This window comes from Porites lutea, chromosome 9 (assembly GCF_958299795.1).
Source record: "Porites lutea chromosome 9, jaPorLute2.1, whole genome shotgun sequence".
Classification (NCBI taxonomy): domain Eukaryota; kingdom Metazoa; phylum Cnidaria; class Anthozoa; order Scleractinia; family Poritidae; genus Porites; species Porites lutea.
The window spans coordinates 20225418-20248983 of record NC_133209.1 but is presented as its reverse complement, the minus strand read 5'-3'; the positions used below and the strand labels follow the sequence as shown (position 1 = coordinate 20248983).

The window sequence follows — 23566 nt, the reverse complement described above, 5'->3', positions numbered from 1 at the left end:
TGGCTTCCCCAAAACAGTTTCGTAGTGGAGTTCCAACACAACACTGACCCACACACACGAGCTACCTCAAAATAACAACACAGAATAGATAAGTATCAATAATGTGCAGCCTGTCAGGTGCATTGGGGTACCCTCGTGTTTAGCTTGGACAGATTATTGGAAAGACTCCGGCTATCATTAAATGCTAAAATACTCTAAACAGAGATAACCTAAATATAAAGGAAAAAAAATCCTCATTGACAGTGTTATTTACGAGAGTTACTACTGATCATGACAATCGGGTAAGGTGTACTTTTAAAAGTTTTATTTAGTGGGGTGTAAGACTCAAGCTTATCGTAGGACCCTCATAATTATTCAACGCATAATAATCAGCTATCCCTGTCCATAACATTTGAGTTTTCCTAATGTGTGATAACCTTGCTCGTGTGAACCGTCCAAGTCTCCTAGTCTGATTTGTGTCACAGGAAGAGTGGACTTATCTTTTAACAAGCCACTGTCCTCGCTCCAACCTCCGCTGGGTGGGCAGTTGTACTTCCTACTACTGGAATAAGAATTTGTTACTCCGCATGCGCACATGTTGTTATAGCCAGTAGCTCCACCCCAGTAGTTCATCTTTGTTCCGTCACGTGAGACCCACCAGGCCAAGCCACTCTCTAGAAACCCTGAGCCAGTTGTGCACTCATACTTGATGAACTGTTCACAGTTTCGCGAGACTTGAGTAAGCGCCGCCAGTTGATGGGTAGTAACTCCTGAGTAAGTCACATCTTTACGATAACATCCGTTGTAGCTACATCCAGGAATTTGATTAACATAGGTTCTGCTCTCACTGACGTGACTAATGATCGTCACGCCAACTCCGCCCTTGTCATTCATGTCACAATTCACGCTAAATGGAGTCACGCCACCTTTGCCATCAGGATCAATAATATAATTACCAGAAGAGCTTCCAGGGCGTCTCGATTTTAACTCGCTACAGGACCTGGGCTTACTACTTAGCACTTTAACAACAGACACTGTTTCTATAGAGCGGTGATAGTTTTTCGCTACGCATTTGTAAGTTCCGGCGTCATTTACAGAAACCACCCTCAGAAGCAACGTCCCATTGGAAAAAATGGCGTGATTTTTAGGAAGTGCTTGGCTCTGTCTTTCCCACAGGATATTTTTTTTTGCCGTGGGCTGCACAGTTTAATATTATGTCGCTGCTCTCTTTTGCAACAACTGTAGAGGGAGGAGCCAAAACGAATTCGAGCCTTTCAATCACTGTCACTAATGCAACAGCAGAATCTTCGCTTAAAAGGTTCTTTACGGAGCACGCGTAAGTCCCACTATCTGCTTTTGTAACGCTGAGTATGGTCATATTCCAAACTGCCACCACAATATTCGCTTTAGACACGTGACCAAATGCTTTGCGCCATATTATTGTTGGTGTAGGCTGACCAGTAGCTTTGCAAACCAGGGTCACATTTTGTCCTTCTTCGACAATGATAGACGAGGGCTTTTGGGTGATTAGGGCAGCAACTGTATAATGCAAACAAACAACAGTTATATGTTACGATAAGTAAAAAACGAGCTCGAATCTTCAAGTGTGACCATCTGTCATAAACGACCATCTTCAATAAGCTACAACCTAAAACGCCAAAAGTTTCCTTGTCAAAGCCTTAATTACAGTTGAAACCTCTCGTAAACAACCACCTCCGGTAAACGACTGGTACGACATTTCGGGGCTGACGTTTTAATCATTTTCGATACGCTTAACATCTCCTAAGCCAACATTTGACGCATGGTCCTATCTCTACGTTTACTTTATGTACTATAATGTTACCTATACAATATACGATGACTTTTTAGTGACAACATGCATGGAACTACAATCGTAACTTAGAAATTGCATGCAATTAAGTATCTCTACGAGTAGATGTGAGTGAGCCTCTTCTTGTAAGAGACCCTCCCGTAGGAGACCCCCTGTGGTTGGCTGATTTAGCAACAGGACGGGAACGTCAGTCGGCGACGGAAAAGCGCTCGAAGAGGACTAAACACGACTTCCGGTGCCCAATTTGCCCCTCTGCCATTTGTCAAGCCAGTTGTTTGATTTGCACTTCGTTGTCAACTGACGTCCCCGTTCTGTTGCTAAATCAGCCTATTATTGTTAAGTGAACAGTCTACGCATTTTGGGTGGTCACTTACGGGAGGTTCGATTGTAGTTGAACGTATTGTTGTGAAGTATTTTGTGGGCAATTTTTGGTTTATTTCATGTTCACACTTGACGTTTCACTCGTTCCTAGAGAGTTTTGTTATGGTCAGTTTGTAGATCAAGGTTAATCCGTATTTGTATCGACAGGTTTTTAAATTCTATTAAGTAGTTTTTCAACATGAATTTCACTTATTAAATTTGAGTGTCAGTCCTTGAAGTGGGCACGTTTTGGAACCATCGTTGACCTTGATTGTTACCTACATCTCACGGAGTTCCTGTTTTGGAGTAAAGTAGAGCCTCATGGGTTTAGCTGTCACGCTTGCATTGGTTTTCTTGTACTTGACATTATTAACCTTATAGGTTTGCTTATTCCACTTTGGTTATCAACAGGAAATTCGTTAACTCATTAGGAAAAGCGTTTCTAATTCTCATGGTCAGCAAGCCCGAAGGTACCTACATTCAAGTTATTTAAGAATTTAGGGGGTCGATTGGTGGTTGATTGGTGTGCAGGTAGTTGTTGAGCAGTAGTCGTTATGTGATGCGGTAATAGGAAGCAGTATGAGTTGCTGTGAAGAATAAAGAACACCAAGATGTAAAGTCAGATACCCAATGGTACCTCTGCACTAGCGGGCGAGTTGCTCGTAAACCCCCAGAGGGGCAACATAGCTTTTAGCCTGCGAAGCGCAGACGCATTTCCGGTCGTCGCTTCTCTCCCTCCGAAAAATAGCTATTTTTCGGAGGGAGAGAAACGACGACCGGAAATGCGTCTGCGCTTTGCAGGCTACATAGCTTTAAACTTTAAGCAACTTGTTGCAAGGACTTTAGTCTGAGTGGACCCACTGCTTACTAAGAGAATACTAAGGCATATGTTTTGTTTCTCAAATCTTCCTTTACCGAAGTACGCGGATGTAATTGGCCTTACAAAGTGACGAAATGTTTCTGCAATGGCGAGAGAAAATCTCTTAAATGCAAACAAGTTTCTATGCGCGAATCTTTTGTCGGACAGGAGCTAAAATCAGACCTTTTTACCTTGAACAGTTAATATGACTGACGATGTTACAACTCCGAGTAAATTCTTCGCTTGGCACGTGTACATTCCGCCATCTTGTGGCGTCACATCCCTTATCATCAGGGTACCACGTGACTGCACGATTCGTTTGTTAGCAGGAAGACTAGAGTTCTGTTTCAGCCACGTGATCTGAGGCTTGGGATTTCCTCTAGCCTTGCACTGAAATGAGGCTACATCGGTTTCATTAACCACGGTGGGCGTTGGAGGTGATACGATAGAAGGAGCTGAGATGGTTTTACCAGGATCGCCCTTTGGACCTTGAGGGCCCGGATCGCCTTGAGGGCCGGGAGGTCCCTGAGGCCCGGGTGGACCTCTTTCACCAGGCCTCCCTCGTCTTCCCCTGGTGTTTTTTGGGCAACGTACTTTACAGGCCAGGTTACTAAGAACACGTTGCACTTCTTTCTTGATTTCATCACCACTGATCATTTTGCTGTCATTTGATCCCTTCTTCGAACTCCCTATGTTACGTTTCTGACGAGTGTATTTCTCTGCAAGAGATTTTGACTCAGTATGATTGGATAAGAAAAAGTAAGAAGGCCGTTCTTGCTTAAGTAGGTGAAGGAAATATACCCGAGGGTGTTATGGGCGCACATAAACAAGCCAAGGAGGAAATCATCGGCTTTGAGTTGGTTTTTCGCAAACTATGGAGCGATTTTAATCGACAAATCCTTAAAATCCTGAGCATAGTATGTACCTGGACTTGTCACAACTTCCTTAACGTACAACCTCATAATGTCGTTGCCGGTTTGTTTTGTGCTACCGAAGTCAGTGAAGTTTTGGTCTCCGAGTCTAGGGATTGTACGATCCTCGTTTAGTAATAGCTATACTATACCAATGTGCTTTAAAAGTTTTTTTTAAAAAATGTGTGCCCCTGTCCTATTCAACGTGAGTCAATTCAGAATAGGGCTATGAAAGAACTATCTAAGTAATCAGAAGAAGGGATATTTCAATAGTCTCAACGGGGACATATACAGACCTTCCGCCAAGTCATTGTGTGTCTCCGTAAGTGTAGAATGACTCGTTTCATCATTTACAGTGTTTCTTAGCACGGGATTTTCTCCTTTGTGTTGAGAAGTCAAAACTCTGATGGTGTCTCGATGTGCGTACAGCTCCAACTTGACGTGAATCAGAGCCACGAAGCAAATAAAAATAGAGAGACTTTGTAACATTGAAACTGATACAGTTTTTGAATTAGAACGAACCTTTGTCGTCTCCATTCTAGTTAAAGATTGTTGACACAGCATGGACGGTCATTGAGACATGTCCTGATTGCATAAGTTTTTTTAACGCAGTTTCGCTTAATGAGAAGTTTCATTTAGTTCCTTTAGGGCTTTTTCCGCATTCAGATAGGTTGATCATTATCCTAAAAAGATAGCTTGGAAAAGAATGCTTATTGTTTGTTACTATATTTACAAAGCACTGGTTTAACAAATGATCGCAGAAAGAGACAATAATCGCCACGTGAAATCATTGGAGGAACGACCGTCATAAAGTAGCAATACACTGTACGCCCATCTCCCCACCCCTTTCCCTCAAGATCTATTTCAATCAGGCCTTCCAGATTTCTCCAGTCAACTATTTTGCATGAACTCACGATGAAAAGGTTATAGCTAACATGAAACAGAGCTTGATATATCTAGCAAAGGAAAAAGAAATGAATTGGTGTATTTATTGCATTTGAAACCATTTCGAAGGAAAATATGTCTATCTTCAAACCGAGTTAGTTTGTTTGGTTTCCCCTTAAAGAGAGCGTGATTTTTACCCTGTTTACGGATGGATAACTGCATAATCTACAAACAGACGAAGCATTCCTTGAAGGTAACATGATCTACCTGTAATAGGAGATTTTGAGTGAAAAAGAAACAAACCAAGATAAGGAGTAAGTAATAAAGTAAGAGTAATAAACAGAATTCCTTCTAATTTATTTTGCCCTTGATGATCCTTCTCTTTATTCATCATACAGTCGAATTTCTCTGACACCCATATGTCCGTGTCAGAGAGATGTCAGTATTATAGAGAGTCTACTAAAAAGAGTGAAGAAAGGCAGCTAGCGGTCAACTCCAGCTGTCCGTTTCAGCGAGGTGTTTGTCTTGCAGAGGTGTCCGTTAAGAGAGAGCTGACCATATTCCTAAGATTTTGGTCCCTGATATAATTATTGTGTTTTCATGAGAAGTGATATGTAAACCGCTCGTGTGAAGCCTGCGAACAAGTATTCTCTGGACCTGGCCGTTTTCCAGTGGAAAAGGCACTAATTGACCAAATTCAGTAATTTGTATGAGATTCCCCACATCAGAAACCATAGGGAGAAACAGTGCATGCTTTGGGTGTAGTGATTTTTGGGATATCCCTGGGAAACAAGCCTTCGTTATGACTGGTCGATCGTAAGTAACGTTTTTCCATCCAAACGATTCCAGAAATCGTTGCGATGCCGAAAGCTTGTACCTTTTCCCCTTATGGTCTCTGAAGTGCTGAATTGCCGACCTTATTTTTTGTGTGTGCGGGCTCACAAGCGCTCGGTGTCATACGCGAGCTGCCAGTCTATTTGCGCTTGAATAAGGAGCTTGATCGCAGGCTCGCCAGTGTGTAGCAAGAAGCATACAGGTGACTATTTATCTCATATATTCAAGGGGAATAGCTATTACTGACGTCCACGTGTTTTGTGTTTCCAGAATGCAATGATCAGTGATGAGAAAGCAACAGAGTTCAAAGATAAAGTTTACCGCGCGATTACAATAGCATATGCGATTGAGTATCTTCTCATAGTCTTGGGTTGCCTGTTCATTATTGTAGCCATAGTCTTGGTGATACTTTCAAAGCAAAAAGGCTTTGAGGTGTGTCTAATTGATCAGTAAACCCTAACCTGTATCCCGGAATGGAAGGACACCAATTTCAAAGGGGTGGTTCGTGGAGATGTTCTTTGTCTCTTAAGTATGTGTATAACTTTGCAGTTTTTGATATCACGTCGCGAGCACTTTAGTAGCAGGAGAGGTTTTTATCTCATGCTGTCATCGCTCAAAGTTGTGTTGATTAAATTCAAGTATAAATTACCGCACGTTTTGACACTTGCTACAGAACGAACTATTCTTTGTAAGGTCTTCTATGTAAAGTTGTATAAACGTTGTTCGTTCCTTTTTTTAAGTTGGCAACAGTGAGGAAAGGAGACCCATTAATGGAGGGTATGTAGTGAAGAACTTTGGTAATTAAGTCGAACTTTCATGTACAATCGTCTCTGGCACGTAGACTGAGATCTTGCTTTCTCCCTGTTATCTTTAAAAAAGGAAGGAACCATCGAAGGTTACTCTTAGGCGACCTCTTATCCAAAGTACCTAAATTTACACCGTCAAAATTGTCTCTTTTTTCAAGTAGCCTTCACCCATTTTTGCGGTGTCAATATCTTTCTTGTTTTTAACTTTTCTGAAGCGGCCACCTGATACATGATGGCAAAATAATGGGTACTGCGACACCACGCGATTTTGATACTGTGGGTCATGTTTATTTAATCAGCGACAAGGGCGACTCGGGAATCGAACACAGGACCTTCTTCTGGTCACCAGTTCCGATGCTGTACCACTGAACTATAAGAGACTTCTGGGAACTAGGGGCATTAAACAGGCCACTCGCAAGTTCTAAAAACCCTCATTTTCAAAATGAGGCCAAGTGCACAACCTTTCTTGTGAAAATGAGTTTTATTCGCGTGAGATTTCATATCAAAGGCTGAGCACTTAACCTCGTTTTGATGCACAGACCCGGGGCAACTCGGAAATGGGGTACTAAGTTCATGTGACCAAGATTCTGCGTACTGCCAGGTCGATAAGTGGTATATTCGCAGTGATAAAAATGTGTCGGTGATCTTTCGATTTATGTGTGCCGTGTCTCAGTTAGATATGCCCAACCTGTTCACGGTAAAGTCCTCCGGTGTCCAAACTCTTCTAAGCGACCAACCTTGGCAACGTTTGGCTCTAATTTCCTTTTATTACACGTTAGAGTGAAGGACATAATTAATGACAACCCTTTTTTCGTTTCCACAGAAACAAAGTGTACACTTAAAAAGTGTGTGCCTCCGTTAAAGATGTGATAGATCAGAACCTCAAAGGCAAAGAATTGTGGAGTACTCTAAAAGAGACACCATGAGTAATTTATTCTCTGATTAAGTATACTACCGTTGAAAAAGTGGTTTTCGGAAGCCTCTTGAGTTTTCACTTCACGTAAACGCACAAGAGTTACTGCCATTGAGTTTGAACTTCTCTCACTGCTATTGGCTACCTGGGAATGAGATTTAGTGTGAGTGTTTTAAACACTAGCAAAATTATTTCTCTTTTTCCCCACCGTAAAGGAACTGGGCATAAAAAAAATTCTCAAATGAGGAATGATTAAAAAATTTCCAAAAAATTCAATAATTTCATCGTCGTTAGAATCGCATTTCTTAAGCTCCTTTGCCTACTATACTGAGCAAGCGCTCAATGTGAAAGCTGATTTGAAAGCACAGTAGGACGAGAAGGAACTGAAAGGGTTATCACTAAAGGGGGCTTTGGCTCGTTTACTACAACTTAAAATGTACTTCTGTGCCCCCGAAAACGCCTCGCTTCAGGGGTTGGTTTTCTGTAGAACAGAACTACAGAAATGTTTGAAGCTGTATCATTAACATCCTGTCAATGTTGTAACTTTGTATTTTGAGTCCTTATTTTTTTAATATTGTTAATGTTAGTCATGCTTTTAAATAAATGTTTCATTTATTGAAAAACAAAAATTAAAAGTTTGAGAATGCCATAGCCTGCGAATAGAGCCGTCGCTTCTCGCTCCTCGTCGCTTGGTACTATTCGTTGGGCGTTTTTCGGACTAAGTACATTTTATGGGGAGGAGCGAAGACAGACAGCTATATCTTAAGCAGCCCAGAGAACGTTGATTGAGACGTTTTGAATGACCTCTTTAATGGTAGCGATATTCGACGAGTACACTTTGTGAAGGTAATAATTTTAATTGTAATTTGTTTACCCACAAAAAACAAACAAGTTCTTAACATGCTTAAGAGCTCGTTAAAATGTTGGTGCACGCGACCCATCTGTTTGAAATACAAGTACGAGTGCTGCTTAAAACATTTTTGATGGCCACGAGATTCTACAAGAACTTCTGAAAGGTGCATGACCTCTTTGGCTTTCCCTAACGTGAAATGATATCAAGATTTACCTCAAAATTTTTATAGGGATTGACTAGTGTTCAAGCTAGTTTTATATGATCGCTTTTTCTTTTCATTATAGTCTCAGTAATAAAATATATGAGCATCCATTCATTAAAACGAAAGCGCTAAGTAAAGCATGCTATTAAGTACTGAAGAAAACAGTTGGAAACTGCTGGTTTATTTATTACTAGTTATTTGCAGCGTTGTCGAGTAGCTCGCTATGAATGTTAAATGCAGGAGTACAAAAATGCATTATAACAAGAAATAGGGACAAAATACTACGACAGCAGAATAAAAGCCTCCATGGTAATTTCTTTTAGTAGACTGAAGAGACTAATAAAGTAGCCGTACTTATATAAGTCTCGTTGTACATCTAGCGATATCAATAAATCGAATTTGAAATGACTTTCGCGTTTTTTCCCTGTTTCTTTTTGTACACATGCATCTCGTATGGGTCGGTGTTCGTTTAATGGCACAAAATGCACCATGCAAGGATCGACGAAGAGTGTGGTCGAGATGGATGAATATTGGCCTAGATCTTTTCTGCGATTTTATGGATGTAGGCGAAGTCGAGGTCAATGAAAATGCAAAAATACGAGGCCGATATCCAGTCATCTTGACCGAACAAGCTTGGTCAATAAAGCCTTCATTATATGGCCAAAAGCCTAACTTGTTTTTGCCGGGCCAAAGCTGGAGATCACGAGAAGGTAAGGCTCATCCTTCCCGCTAAGGCAGTCAATGAGAACTCAGGATTCACTTTATCCTGCCAGCTTTTAGATTCAGCCATATTGGAGACAATTTTCACCCCTTATCCTGCGTAACTTCGTAATAGCCAATAAAAGAAGCGCTGGCTTTCCCAAAACAGTTTCGTAGTGGAATTCAACACAACACTGACCCACACACACGAGCTACCTCAAAATAACAACACAGTACAATAATGTGCAGCCTGTCAGGTGCAATGGGGTACCCGCGTGTATAGCTTGGACAAGAACAACAACATAAGCTTTATTTGCATGACTATAATTATGTAGTTACAGTATTGCAAAAGGTTTAACATAAAAAAACAAACAAACAAACAAATCATAACAATGATAATGCAATGCAATGATTACTATAGTCAATCAAGTGTCATCAGCATGATTTGATAACAAATTACTACGTAAATCATTACATAATGAGACAAATTTCAACAAATGTGAATTTACGGAAAAATTCTGTGAATTCATCAATTTAATTATTAATTCTGTGTAAGATAGCTGATTAAAGTCGACAAAATTTTGTTGCATTTGATTGTAGAATTTCTCCCTTGGGATTGAGTATTTTGGACAATGGAAGAGAAAATGAAATTCGTCTTCAATTATACCAGAGTTACAAACAGGGCAGAATCTATCGTTGCGGTAAGTTTGATTATATCTTCCAGTTTCAATCATGAGTTTGTGGTTACTTATACGAATTTTCACTAAATCTTTCCTATTAGTAGAATTTCTAATTAAGTCTAGATAACTTGAAATTTTATAATCATGTTTAAATAAGCTGTACAATTGTAGTTTCTTAGAATGATGGATTGTATGTTGCCAATATGTAATAATTATTTTTGTTTTATTATATCTATATAATGTTTGATCTTAGCTTCACTTAAATTATTAGGATCAAAATCAAGGAGGTCATAATATTCAGATATTTTCATAAGATTATGGTAAAAACTATTTTTACCATTACAGTGAAGTTCTAGCGAAGTACGAAAGGCTTGTTTAACAATAGTATCCTCGTTTTTACGCAGAAGATACAATATGTAATAAAGGATGTTTTTATAAATATTAATAATTAATGGCACCGTCCTAATTCACTTCTACTTGCAACATTTGAAGCTTTATCGCTTATTTCTAGGTAACGCTTGCAAAATTTCAAGTGGGTTTTTTTCAATTGGGGTATTGTCCCAAGCTTTAAAATAATGTTTAACATATACACCCCAAATTTCGCTATTATATGATAATATTGGGGAAATCATCGTTTCAAATATTTTGCAAGCAAGAGAAGGTTTTAATTTGCTAAAGTTTGTGTGTTTTCTTAAACTAAAAAGAGCATGAAGAGCCTTCTCTTTCAAGTGTTCGAGTGAGATATTAAAATTACCGGTTGAGGAGATACGGGTTCCTTAATTTGTATATTCATGGACAATATAGATGGTTTCTTCACCTATATGGAATTCTAGATTGGAGTTTTTCTTCGCTCGTTTTTGAAAGACCATAAATTTGGTCTTTTTGGAATTTATATCTAGCATCCAAGAGTTGCAAAAAGAGGATAATGTGTTGAGACAGTTCTGTAATCCTATTTTAGATCGTGATATAATAATTAAATCATCAGCATATAAAAGCGAATTTAATTTGGTACCATTTGGAAGGATGATAGGGTCTGATAAAGTATTTTGAAATGCGGACGTTAAGTTATTAACGTATAAATTGAAAAGTAAGGGGCTTAAAATACAGCCCTGGCGTACGCCTCGTGAATAGCTAAAAGATTTTGTTTGACTCGTACCTATTTTCAATGCACACGAAGAGTTTGAATATAGGTTTTGGATCAACTTATAGAAACATCCCCCTACACCAATTTGTAATAATTTATGTAAAAGTCCGTCATGCCAGACTGAGTCAAAGGCTTTTTTAAAGTCAACAAAACAAGCGTATACTTTCTCACCGTGACAGTGTATGTACTTGTCTATAAGAGTTCGTAATATTAGGAGGTGGTCTGATGTTCGATTTTTAGGTAAGAAGCCGATTTGAGACTTGTGGAGTATGTTCAGCGAAGTGACGTGTTCAAGAAGTCTTTGGTTTAAAATTGAAAAGAACAACTTTCCTAGACAACTAGAAACACAAATCCCGCGGTAATTTGATGGGTCATTTCTTACGCCAGATTTAAATATGGGAGTTATAAGACCGTTGCACGAATTTTAAGGCACTGTTCCTAAGTTAAGAACAGTATTAAAAAGTTTATGGTAAACAGGTAGCAGTGTTGGTAAGCTAGCTTTAATCATTTCGTTTCTTATTTTGTCGGAGTATGCAGATTTGTTTTTTTCTTTAATTTTCTTGCTGTCTTGCTTATTTCAGCTTCTGTTATGAAGTAGTCTAGAGGTCGTGATTGCATTAAGATTTCTTCTCGTGTTCTTAACTCATTGACAACTTTCTGTTGCTCAGAAGTAAGTGGCTTATTAGAATGTAGACACTGGAAATAATTCATCCAATTCTCTTCTGCAATTGGTGGAGTGTCTTTGTATTTTATAGTGTCACCATTGATTTGAAGCAATTCCAAATTTTTTAGTATCCAAATTATACGTTATATCCTCTAATTCTGAAAGTTTATTGTTGTAATATTCATTTCTTTTATGTGCGAGTAATTTCTTATACTGCTGTAAACAATATGATATTTTTCACGTAGAGTGGTATTTAAGGGATCTCTGTGTTTTTCATTTGACAATTTCCTTAATTCGTATCTTTTTAAGCGACATTCCTTATCGAACCATTTTTTATTTGAGCGTGAATAGGTGCGTTTACGTCGTCTCGTCGTTGTTATCTTTAGGCACCGTTTTGCCGTTGGGATAAGAATATTTTCTACCTTTTCCGCGGAAGTGTTAACATTTTTAGCTGAATTGATGTCACTTAAATATTCTTGAATTATCATTTGCAAATTTGGAGATTGAAGAGCTGCTTTGAATTTTGGTGTAGAGTCACTTTCCCACATAAATTGTTTTGGTAATCGTGTTAAAGTATCACTCTCTGGGGAAGTATCTTGATTACGAATATCGGTGTCAGTACATAACCAGGTCACCAGTGGACTATGATCCGATAAATACGTGGGCTCTTTAACAATAAAGTTTAGTATGTGTGAAAATAACGTTTGATCACATATGGCATAATCAACGACACTTATTCCAGCCTTTCCATGAAATGTGGCTCTTCCTAAGGAGTCTCCACTAACTCTACCGTTAAGTATTCTAAGATCTGCGCTTCTGCAGATTTCAAGAAGGCGTTTGCCGTGATTGTTAATGTTGTTGTCAAAACTATTTCTATGAGTGGAACCTGAAGAAAGATGGGACTGATCATTGGTAATCATGGTGTTTCCTTCTTGGCTTACACAATCGGAATATTTTCCTGTTCTAGAATTTAAAGTCACCCATAAGAAGAATCGATCCTTGAGAGTAAAAAGTTTCAATGTCGTTTTCAAGATCTTCAAACATTTCAGGGAGAAAGTATTTTGAGCCTTTAGGCGGAATATAGACGCCACAAACATAAATATCTTTTGAGGTTTTTACGTACTGTTTGCTGATTTTGAACCACAGAAAGTTCGGAGTAATTTATTCTATTGATACCTAATTATGGAGTTCGTTTTTGTAGAGTAAAGCAACTCCTCCTGAGTTGCGACCATTGTTTCCTAATTTTGAGGTACCTGAATCTACCGATCGATATCCTGTTACGTCGATAATCGTCTTCCTTCCAGGTCTCACAAAGAATTACGAAATCAAATTGACATATCAAATTCAAACATTCATTATTTTGCAATTTTTCACCAAGGGGTTTAGCAAAGATCCCATTGATGTTCCACGAAAAGAACGACAGACTACCAGTCGGGGAGCGATTCGAGCAATCTGACAACATTAATGATATCTTATGGCATGTTCTAATCGTATCCTAGTAAATAATTAGGTATTATTTAGAGTAAGGATTTAATGATTTTAAAAAAAGATTATTGGACAGATTAATGGAAACACTCCGGCTATCATAAATGCTAAAATACTCTAAGCAGAGATCACTTAAATATAAAGAAAAAGAACCTTCATTGACAGTGTAATTTACGAGAGTTGCTACTGACAGTCGGGTAAGGTGCACTTTTAAAAGTTTTACGGTGTACGTGCAAGACTCGAGCTTATCATGGGACCCTCATAATTATTCAACGCATAATAATCAGCTATCCCTGTCCATAACATTTGAGTTTTCCTAATGTGTGATAACCTTGTTCGTGTGAACCGTCCAAGTCTCCTAGTCTGATTTGTGTCACAGGAAGAGTGGACTTATCTTTTAACAAGCCACTGTCCTCGCTCCAACCTCCCCTGGGTGGGCAGTTGCACTTCCTACCACTACCACCGGAACAAGAATTTGTTACTCCGCATGCGCACATGTTGTTATAGCCAGTAGCTCCACCCCAGTAGTTCATCTTTGTTCCGTCACGTGAGACCCACCAGGCCAAACCACTCTCTAGAAACCCTGAGGCAGCTGTGCACTCATACTTGATGAACTGTTCACAGTTTCGCGAGACTTGAGTAAGCGCCGCCAGTTGATGGGTAGTAACTCCTGAGTAAGTCACATCTTTACGATAACATCCGTTGTAGCTACATCCAGGAATTTGATTAACATAGGTTCTGCTCTCACTGTCGTGACTAAAGATCGTCACGCCAACTCCGCCCTTGTCATTCATGTCACAATTCACGCTAAATGGAGTCACGCCACCTTTGCCATCAGGATCAATAATATAATTACCAGAAGAGCTTCCAGGGCGTCTCGATTTTAACTCGCTACAGGACCTGGGCTTACTACTTAGCACTTTAACAACAGACACTGTTTCTATAGAGCGGTGATAGTTTTTCGCTACGCATTTGTAAGTTCCGGCGTCATTTACAGAAACCATCCTCAGAAGCAATGTCCCATTGGAAAAAATGGCGTGATTTTTAGGAAGTGCTTGGCTCTGTCTTTCCCACAGGATATTTTTTTTGCCGTGGGCTGCACAGTTTAATATTATGTCGCTGCTCTCTTTTGCAACAACTGTAGAGGGAGGAGCCAAAACGAATTCGAGCCTTTCAATCACTGTCACTAATGCAACAGCAGAATCTTCGCTTAAAAGGTTCTTTACGGAGCACGCGTAAGTCCCACTATCTGCTTTTGTAACGCTGAGTATGGTCATATTCCAAACTGCCACCACAATATTCGCTTTAGACACGTGACCAAATGCTTTGCGCCATATTATTGTTGGTGTAGGCTGACCAGTAGCTTTGCAAACCAGGGTCACATTTTGTCCTTCTTCGACAATGATAGACGAGGGCTTTTGAGTGATTAGGGCAGCAACTGTATAATACAAACAAACAACAGTTATATGTTACGATAAGTAAAAAACGAGCTCGAATCTTCAAGTGTGACCATCTGTCATAAACGACCATCTTCAATAAGCTACAACCTAAAACGCCAAAAGTTTCCTTGTCAAAGCCTTAATTACAGTTGAAACCTCTCGTAAACAACCACCTCCGGTAAACGACTGGTACGACATTTCGGGGCTGACGTTTTAATCATTTTCGATACGCTTAACATCTCCTAAGCCACCATTTGACGCATGGTCCTATCTCTGCGTTCACTTTATGTACTATAATGTTACCTATACAATATACGATGACTTTTTAGTGACAACATGCATGGAACTACAATCGTAACTTAGAAATTGCATGCAATTAAGTATCTGTATGAGTAGATGTGAGTGAGCCTCTTCTTGTAAGAGGCCCTCCCGTAGGAGACCCCCTGTGGATTATTCTAAGTGAACAGTCTACGCTTTTTGGGTGGTCACTTACGGGAGGTTCGATTATAGTTGAACGTATTGTTGTGAAGTACTTTGTGGGTAATTTTTGGTTTATTTCATGTTCACACTTGACGTTTCACTCCTCCCTAGACAGTTTTGTTATGGCCAGTTTGTAGATCAAGGTTAATCCGTATTTGTATCGACAGGTTTTTAAATTCTATTAAGTATTTTTTCAACATGAATTTCACTTATTAAATTTGAGTGTCAGTTCAGTTGAAGTGGGCACGTTTTGGAACAATCGTTGACCTTGATTGTTACCTACATTTCACGGAGTTCCTGTTTTGGTGTAAAGCACAGCCGCGTGGGTTTAGCTGTCACGCTTGCATTGGTTTTCTTGTACTTGACATTATTAACCTTATAGGTTTGCTGATTCCACTTTGGTTACCAACAAGGATATTCGTTAAGTCATTAGGAAAAAGCGTTTCTAATTCTCATGGTCAGCAAGCCCGAACGTACCTGCATTCAAGTTATTTAAGTATGTAGGGGGTCGATTGGTGGTTGATTGGTGGGCAGGTAGTAGTTGAACAGCATTCGTTATGTGATGCGGTAATAGGAAGCAGTATGAGCTGCTGTGAAGAATAAAGAACACCAATATGTAAAGTCAGATACCCAATGGTACCTCTGCACTAAGCGGGCAAGTTGCTCGTAAACCCCCAGGGGGGAAACATAGGTTTAAACTTTAAGCAACTTGTTGCAAGGACTTCAGTCTGAGTGGACCCACCGCTTACTAAGAGAATACTAAGGCATATGTTTCGTTTATCAAATCTTCCTTTACCAAAGTACGCGGTTGTAATTGGCCTTACAAAGTGACGAAATGTTTTTTGCTATAGCGAGAGAGTTGGCGTGATGTCCCAAACATTAGATTAGACTAGATTTAGTCTAGATTTAGATTTAGAGAACATCTCTTAAATGCAAACAAGTTCCTATCCGCGAATCTTTTCTCGGACAGGGGCTAAAATCAGACTTATTTACCTTGAACAGTTAATATGGCTGACGATGTTACAACTCCGAGCAAATTCTTCGCTTGGCACGTGTACATTCCGCCATCTTGTGGCGTCACATCCCTTATCATCAGGGTACCACGTGACTGTACGATTCGTTTGTTAGCAGGAAGACTGGAGTTCTGTTTCAGCCACGTGATCTGAGGCTTGGGATTTCCTCTAGCCTTGCACTGAAATGAGGCTACATCGGTTTCATTAACCACGGTGGGCGTGGGAGGTGATACGATAGAAGGAGCTGAGATGGTTTTACCAGGATCGCCCTTTGGACCTTGAGGGCCCGGATCGCCTTGAGGGCCGGGAGGTCCCTGAGGCCCGGGTGGACCTCTTTCACCAGGCCTCCCTCGTCTTCCCCTGGTGTTTTTTGGGCAACGTACTTTACAGGCCAGGTTACTAAGAACACGTTGCACTTCTTTCTTGATTTCATCACCACTGATCATTTTGCTGTCATTTGATCCCTTCTTCGAACTCCCTATGTTACGTTTCTGACGAGTGTATTTCTCTGCAAGAGATTTTGACTCAGTATGATTGGATAAGAAAAAGTAAGAAGGCCGTTCTTGCTTAAGTAGGTGAAGGAAATATACCCGAGGGTGTTATGGGCGCACATAAACAAGCCAAGGAGGAAATCATCGGCTTTGAGTTGGTTTTTCGCAAACTATGGAGCGATTTTAATCGACAAATCCTTAAAATCCTGAGCATAGTATGTACCTGGACTTGTCACAACTTCCTTAACGTACAACCTCATAATGTCGTTGCCGGTTTGTTTTGTGCTACCGAAGTCAGTGAAGTTTTGGTCTCCTCGTTTAGTAATAGCTATACTATACCAATGTGCTTTAAAAGTTTTTTTTAAAAAATGTGTGCCCCTGTCCTATTCAACGTGAGTCAATTCAGAATAGGGCTATGAAAGAACTATCTAAGTAATCAGAAGAAGGGATATTTCAATAGTCTCAACGGGGACATATACAGACCTTCCGCCACGTCATTGTGTGTCTCCGTAAGCGTAGAATGACTCGTTTCATCATTTACAGTGTTTCTTAGCACGGGATTTTCTCCTTTGTGTTGAGAAGTCAAAACTCTGATGATGTCTCGATGTGCGTGCAGCTCCAACTCGACGTGAATCAGAGCCACGAAGCAAATAAAAATAGAGAGACTTTGTAACATTGAAACTGATACAGTTTTTGAATTAGAACGAACCTTTGTCGTCTCCATTCTAGTTAAAGATTGTTGACACAGCATGGACGGTCATTGAGACATGTACTGATTGCATAAGCCTTTTTAACGCAGTTTCGCTTAATGGGAAGTTTCATTTAGTTCCTTTAGGGCTTTTTCCGCGTTCCGATAGGTTGATCTTTATCCTAAAAAGATAGCTTGGAAAAGAATGCTTATTGTTTGTTACTATATTTACAAAGTACTGTTTTAACAAATGATCGCAGAAAGAGACAATAATCTCCTTGTGAAATCATTGGATGAACGACCGTCATAGAGTAGTAATACAGTACGCCCATCTCCCCACCCCTTTTCCTAAAGATCTATTTCAATCAGGCCTTCCGGATTTCTCCAGTCAACTATTTTGCATGAACTCACGATGAAAAGGTTATAGCTAACATGAAACAGAGCTTGATATATCTAGCAAAGGAAAAAGAAATGAATTGGTGTATTTATTGCATTTGAAACCATTTCGAAGGAAAATATGTCTATCTTCAAACCGAGTTAGTTTGTTTGCTTTCCCCTTAAAGAGAGCGTGATTTTCACCCTGTTTACGGATGGATAACTGCATAATCTACAAACAGACGAAGCATTCCTTGAAGGTAACATGATCTACCTGTAATAGGAGATTTTGAGTGAAAAAGAAACAAACCAAGATAAGGAGTAAGACAGGTCACGTCTTTGAAAATACTGAAACATTACAAAATCACAAAATGTCGGACTTGATACTGATACGTTAATGCGCCTGTATTGTTACTTCCGTCAGAGCTTATTTCCGCATTATTGTGCTGCGGTGAGATCAAGTTTACTGTTTTGAATTTGCTGAAAAGGCAGTTAGTTTATATTGTGTTTGATGGGGAAATCTCTTCAGGATATGATTTTCTTTCACTTTTTACAGGCAAACGATTGGCAAATTTCAACCCGTGTTTCTCCCAGTTATGTTCGCTGCTGAGGTAGGTTGCTGTTAGTTGCATGCGGAGTAGTGAATATTTGTTTATCCATTTTAACCAATTTTCACACTTAATTTGTGGTAATAAACAGAATTCCTTTTAATTTATTTTGCCCTTGATGATCCTTCTCTTTATTCATCATACAGTCGAATTTCTCTGACACCCATGTGTCCGTCTCAGATGTCAGTGTCATAGAGAGTCTACTAAAAAGAGTGAAGAAAGTCAGCTAGGGGTCAACTCTAGCTGTCCGTTTCAGCGAGGTGTTCGTCTTGTAGAGGTGTCCGTTAAGAGAGAGCTGACTATATTCCTAAGATTTTGGTCCCTGATATAATTATTGTGTTTTTATGAGAAGTGATATGTAAACCGCTCGTGTGAAGCCTGCGAACAAGTATTCTCTGGACCTGGCCGTCTTCCAGTGGAAAAGGCACTAATTGACCAAATACAGTAATTTGTATGAGATTCCCCACATCAGAAACTATAGGAAGAAACAGTGCATGCTTTGGGTAGAGTGATTTTTGGGATATCCCTGTTAAACAAGCCTTCGTTATGACTGGTCGATCGTAAGTAACGTTTTTCCATCCAAACGATTCCAGAAATCGTTGCGATGCCGAAAGCTTGTACCTTTTCCCCTTATGGTCTCTGAAGTGCGGAATTGCCGACCTTATTTTTTGTGTGTGCGGGCTCACAAGCGCTCGGTGCCATACGCGAGCTACCAGTCTATTTGCGCTTGAATAAGGAGCTTGATCGCAGGCTTGCCAGTGTGTAGCAAGCATACAGATGACTATTTATCTCATATATTCAAGGGGAATAGCTATTACTGACGTCCATGTGTTTTGTGTTTCCAGACTGCAATGATCAGTGATGAGAAAGCAACAGAGTTCAAAGATAAAGTTTACCGCGCGATTACAATAGCATATGCGATTGAGTATCTTCTCATAGCCTTGGGTTGCCTGTTAATCATTGTAGCCATAGTCTTGGTGATACTTTCAAAGAAAAAAGGTTTTGAGGTGAGTCTAATTGATCAGTAAACCCTAACCTGTATCCCGGAATGGAAGGACTCCAATTTCAAAGGGGTGGTTCGTGGAGATGTTCTTTGTCTCTTAAGGTGACTCGACCCAGTTTTTTTGGGGGGGTACCATCCTACTTTGAAGCTCTCTGGTATCCCCACCTTTACTTTTATCGTAAGTCTAACACATAGAATGGATAACATATAGATCAATCTACAATATAACGTCAAATTTTTGGCGATCGGGGTAAATGTCACGTGGTTATAATGCCACGCCCCTTTGAGGTCTGAGTCGAAAATCTGCTGTTGCAGGCATTTTTTCGTGAAAATTTCTCGGCTACACATAGCGCGCATTAGTGCCTTGCGCTGAACAGAGTTTCACCAAAATCGCAAAGACCCAATTCGAGAAATTCAGCGGTTTCCAAATTTAGGTCATAATTTATGCGAAAATGATAAGCAAACTTTACACGGATTATATCTAATAAACTATGAGATTCATCTCTATATTTTGGGCATCGTTATAACAGACGGGTCCTTGCAAGTCAGCAAAACGCTTTAGGGCCTTGTAAATGCGCGCGATTTCGAGCAAAGCAAACATATAGAAATTATAGTTTTCGCTATTTGTTGACGTTTGTCAGCGTTTAAGAGTCCTTCTCACGAAAAAAGCATTTTCTTAAAAATTCGTAGTTTTTTTTCCTTCAAATTTTTTCAGGGCCACAATTGATTAACTAACTACCCGGACTCTGAATTTCATGGTCATTGAAAAACTGTGACATTATCTTCTATAAGCCCAAACTTAAGTAAACATTGAAGATTTTTAGCGTTTTGGCTGAGTTTGTGCTTTGGGAGTTGTCTATTGTTTCTAGTCTATCATTATACAGCATTCTTGTTCAGCACGCGTGCAATGACCACGCTTGGCTGACTTCCGAATGCTCACCGAGATATTCCCGTCACGACTTGGTTTAATTATTGGCTTGCATTAAACCTATGAAAAAATGATATTTTTTTAATAGTAAGTAGATTTAGTGTGCAGCACTTCTTGATTTTTTTTGCAAAGGCACAAGAAGCACGAGAATTGATTTAAAATTGTGACTTAAACCTCTATGTATCACGCGATGGCCTGTCTCACTGTGCCAAAATTATTATATCTCGGTGAGCATTCGGAAGTCAGCCAAGCGCGGTCTTTGCACGCGTGCTGAACAAGAATGCTGTATAATGACAGACTAGAAACAATAGACAACTCCCAAAGCACAAACTCAGCCAAAACGCTAAAAATCTTCAATGTTTACTCAAGTTTGGGCTTATAGAAGATAATGTCACAGTTTTTCAATGACCATGAAATTCAGAGTCCGGGTAGTTAGTTAATCAATTGTGGCCCTGAAAAAATTTGAAGGAAAAAAAACTACGAATTTTTAAGAAAATGCTTTTTTCGTGAGAAGGACTCTTAAACGCTGACAAACGTCAACAAATAGCGAAAACTATAATTTCTATATGTTTGCTTTGCTCGAAATCGCGCGCATTTACAAGGCCCTAAAGCGTTTTGCTGACTTGCAAGGACCCGTCTGTTATAACGATGCCCAAAATATAGAGATGAATCTCATAGTTTATTAGATATAATCCGTGTAAAGTTTGCTTATCATTTTCGCATAAATTATGACCTAAATTTGGAAACCGCTGAATTTCTCGAATTGGGTCTTTGCGATTTTGGTGAAACTCTGTTCAGCGTAAGGCACTAATGCGCACTATGTGTAGCCGAGAGATTTTCACGAAACAATGCCTGCAACAGCAGATTTTCGACTCAGACCTCAAAGGGGCGTGGCATTATAACCACGTGACATTTACCCCGATCGCCAAAAATTTTATGTTATATTGTAGATTGATCTATATGTTATCCATTCTATGTGTTAGACTTACGATAAAAGTAAAGGTGGGGATACCAGAGAGCTTCAAAGTAGGATGGTACCCCCCCAAAAAAACTGGGTCGAGTCACCTTAAGTATGTGTGTAACTTTGCAGTTTTTGATATCACGTTGCGAGCACTTTAGTAGCAGGAGAGGTTTTTATCTCATGCTGTCATCGCTCAAAGTTGTGTTGATTAAACCCAAGTATAAATTACCGCACGTTTTGACACTTGCTACAGAAGGAACTGTTCTTAGTACGGTCTTCTATGTTAAGTTGTCTAAACGTTGTTCGTTACTTTTTTTAGGTTGGCAACAGTGAGGAAAGGAGACCCATTAATGGAGGGTATGTAGTGAAGAACTTTGGTAATTAAGTCGAACGTTCATGTACAATCGTCTGTGGCAGGTAGACTGAGATCTTGCTTTCTCCCTGTTATCTTTAAAAAAGGAAGGAACCCATCGTTTAGTTTAACCTGGCTGAGAAGTATGTCCTTCATCAAAGGTGCGAAATGTTTTTTATTTGACTACAAATGTACTATGAAACACAAATAAACCATCAGTGCTTGTATTTAATATTAATGATAATAATAATAATAATAATAATAATAATAATAATAATAATAATAATAATAATAAAGTATTAGTCAAACGTCAAAAATACATATCATTTGTTTCAAGCGTATTTAATCAAGAAATTTTACATCTGGCAACAAGTATGAAATGGTAAAAAGTAAGAATTCAAATCTAGTATATTACAAAGCTAACTCGTCAGTATTAAAAAACTAAATGGCTAATGAAAATGAAGAAATGATCGTCGCAGTGAACGCAATTTATGCAGTTGCGAAAAAAATTCAGGACTTCAACGGGGTTTGAACCCGTGACCTCGCGATACCAGTGTGATGCTCTACCAACTGAGCTATGAAGGCACTGACGTTGGAAGCAGGTCAATTGTGGGTTCATATGTTCCCTTGAAAGAAGTGAGTGTTAATGATATAAGAAATAAATCATATATGAACTGCGGAAATGAAATGAAATGGTTAATGAAAGAGTATTTAAGACGCATAGTATTAATCTTAGGTTAAAAATAAGTTTCTTTTCATAAGATAAGAATGGATGTCCTATAGAGTTTGGAACTACTTTTCTAAAAATTTTGCGATCTTGCCTCTCTAAGTTATCATATACACTTACACGCTTAGACGTGTATTTCCTTTTAAAACAGCAGTCCCCAAGAAACATTGCACAGGTGTAAGATCGGAATCGGACGCAGCGTAAATGAATAATGCATAATTAATATTAGCTAGAACCATGTTTTTTCACCCTTTTTTCGTACATTGAGTAGAGAAGCCTCGTGCCTCCGTTTCATGACTTAAGAATCTACGTAATAATGTCACTGGTTGCTCAAGAATAGGCCATTTGCCCGCTGGCGTCATTTTATTACTATGACCAGAATCCCTTTGCTTTTTCCTTTCATATTTAAATTTGTTAATCCCAGTGAGGATTAAAAAACAAAAGCCCCTATTCGCACAAGAAGGCAAAACCCTGAAGGATTCTGGTCGTAGTATAAAATAGTAGTAAAATGACATCATCGTGCGCTATATTATAAAATAACTAAGAAAGCACGCTCGCTCTGATTGGTCGAGAGGAGTTTTTGCATGAGAGTATGTAGACATGGTTGTGGCGTCAAGATGTTTTGCTTTTCGCGCGCTAATCACGCAAGCACGAATAAGACTTTGCGACTGGCAAGAATTTCTCTTTTAATCAGTGCCATACAAAGAATTTTGCGTTTTTTCGCGGGAAAGTTATTTTATAAAAGCAAAAGAAAACTTTTTTCCTGAGTTTGCTTAGCCTGATATAAACACTCGAGGCGTTGGGAGAATTCTCGACAGTTATGCAAACCCTCGACGTCGTCTCAGGTTTGCATGACTGTCTCGAATTCTCCCAACCCCTCTCGTGTTTATATCAGGCTATGCAAACACGGAAAACGTTTTCTGTTGCTTAATTAGTAATATTGATCAGTCACATCAAGCAAAAGTACAATTGTTTAATTTCTTTCTGAAATTAATTTTTAATCTAATCTTTCTTTTATGTGTCGAGCTTGAGAATCAAGAACTCAATCGGGCATTCGAACGTTTATGAAAACTGAGGTAAATACACCATGGGAATCTTTTGGCAAGTGCCAACGAGGCGAATCTTGCAGTTTGTTAAATAAGTTAAGGGCCTGTATACATGGAGGTGGGGGACCCCAGGTAGGTGATATAATGCGCTTAGGTAGGGTAACCCACCTGTTTATATAATCTCTCATTTTAATTTGAGCACGTTTACATGATAGGTGAGGTGACCCGCCAAATGTTACCCTTCACCTATCTGGGGTCCCTCACCTCAATATAAACAGGCACTGAGTGGCTTAAACTTGATTTCGCTATAGGCAAGGATGGCTAATAAATTTTCAGCCAAGTTTAAAACA

The 23566-nt window shown here is 39.4% G+C and overlaps 2 protein-coding genes, 1 long non-coding RNA gene and 1 pseudogene across 3 annotated transcripts in view; 2 read left to right on the top strand and 2 right to left on the bottom strand.

Moving 5' to 3' along the window:
• The window catches only part of LOC140947764 (lysosome membrane protein 2-like), a 63608-nt gene that overhangs the window by 31793 nt on the left and 8249 nt on the right, over positions 1 to 23566 (top strand). The window lies entirely within an intron of this gene.
• Positions 314 to 3812, bottom strand: LOC140948465 (uncharacterized; annotated as a pseudogene).
• On the bottom strand, positions 13334 to 16609 carry LOC140948346 (uncharacterized). Its single transcript, XM_073397579.1, has 2 exons — positions 16018 to 16609; positions 13334 to 14543 (listed from the first exon to the last, which is right to left on the bottom strand). Exons 1-2 carry the CDS (start codon positions 16481 to 16483, stop codon positions 13393 to 13395), a joined length of 1617 nt encoding a protein of 538 aa, XP_073253680.1. The 5' UTR covers positions 16484 to 16609; the 3' UTR covers positions 13334 to 13392.
• LOC140947184 (uncharacterized) lies at positions 18108 to 21216 on the top strand. Its single transcript, XR_012166926.1, has 3 exons — positions 18108 to 18202; positions 19045 to 19304; positions 21202 to 21216. It is a non-coding gene; the product is annotated as an uncharacterized lncRNA (long non-coding RNA).

Excerpts from the sequence above, each read along its gene's own strand:
- LOC140948346 (XM_073397579.1), bottom strand. The coding sequence starts at position 16,483 with ATGATCAGTGGTGATGAAATCAAGAAAGAAGTGCAACGTGTTCTTAGT. Across the intron at positions 14,544-16,017 it reads AGCCATATTAACTGTTCAAG|TTGCTGCCCTAATCACTCAA; the intron begins GTAAATAAGTCT and ends TGTATTATACAG.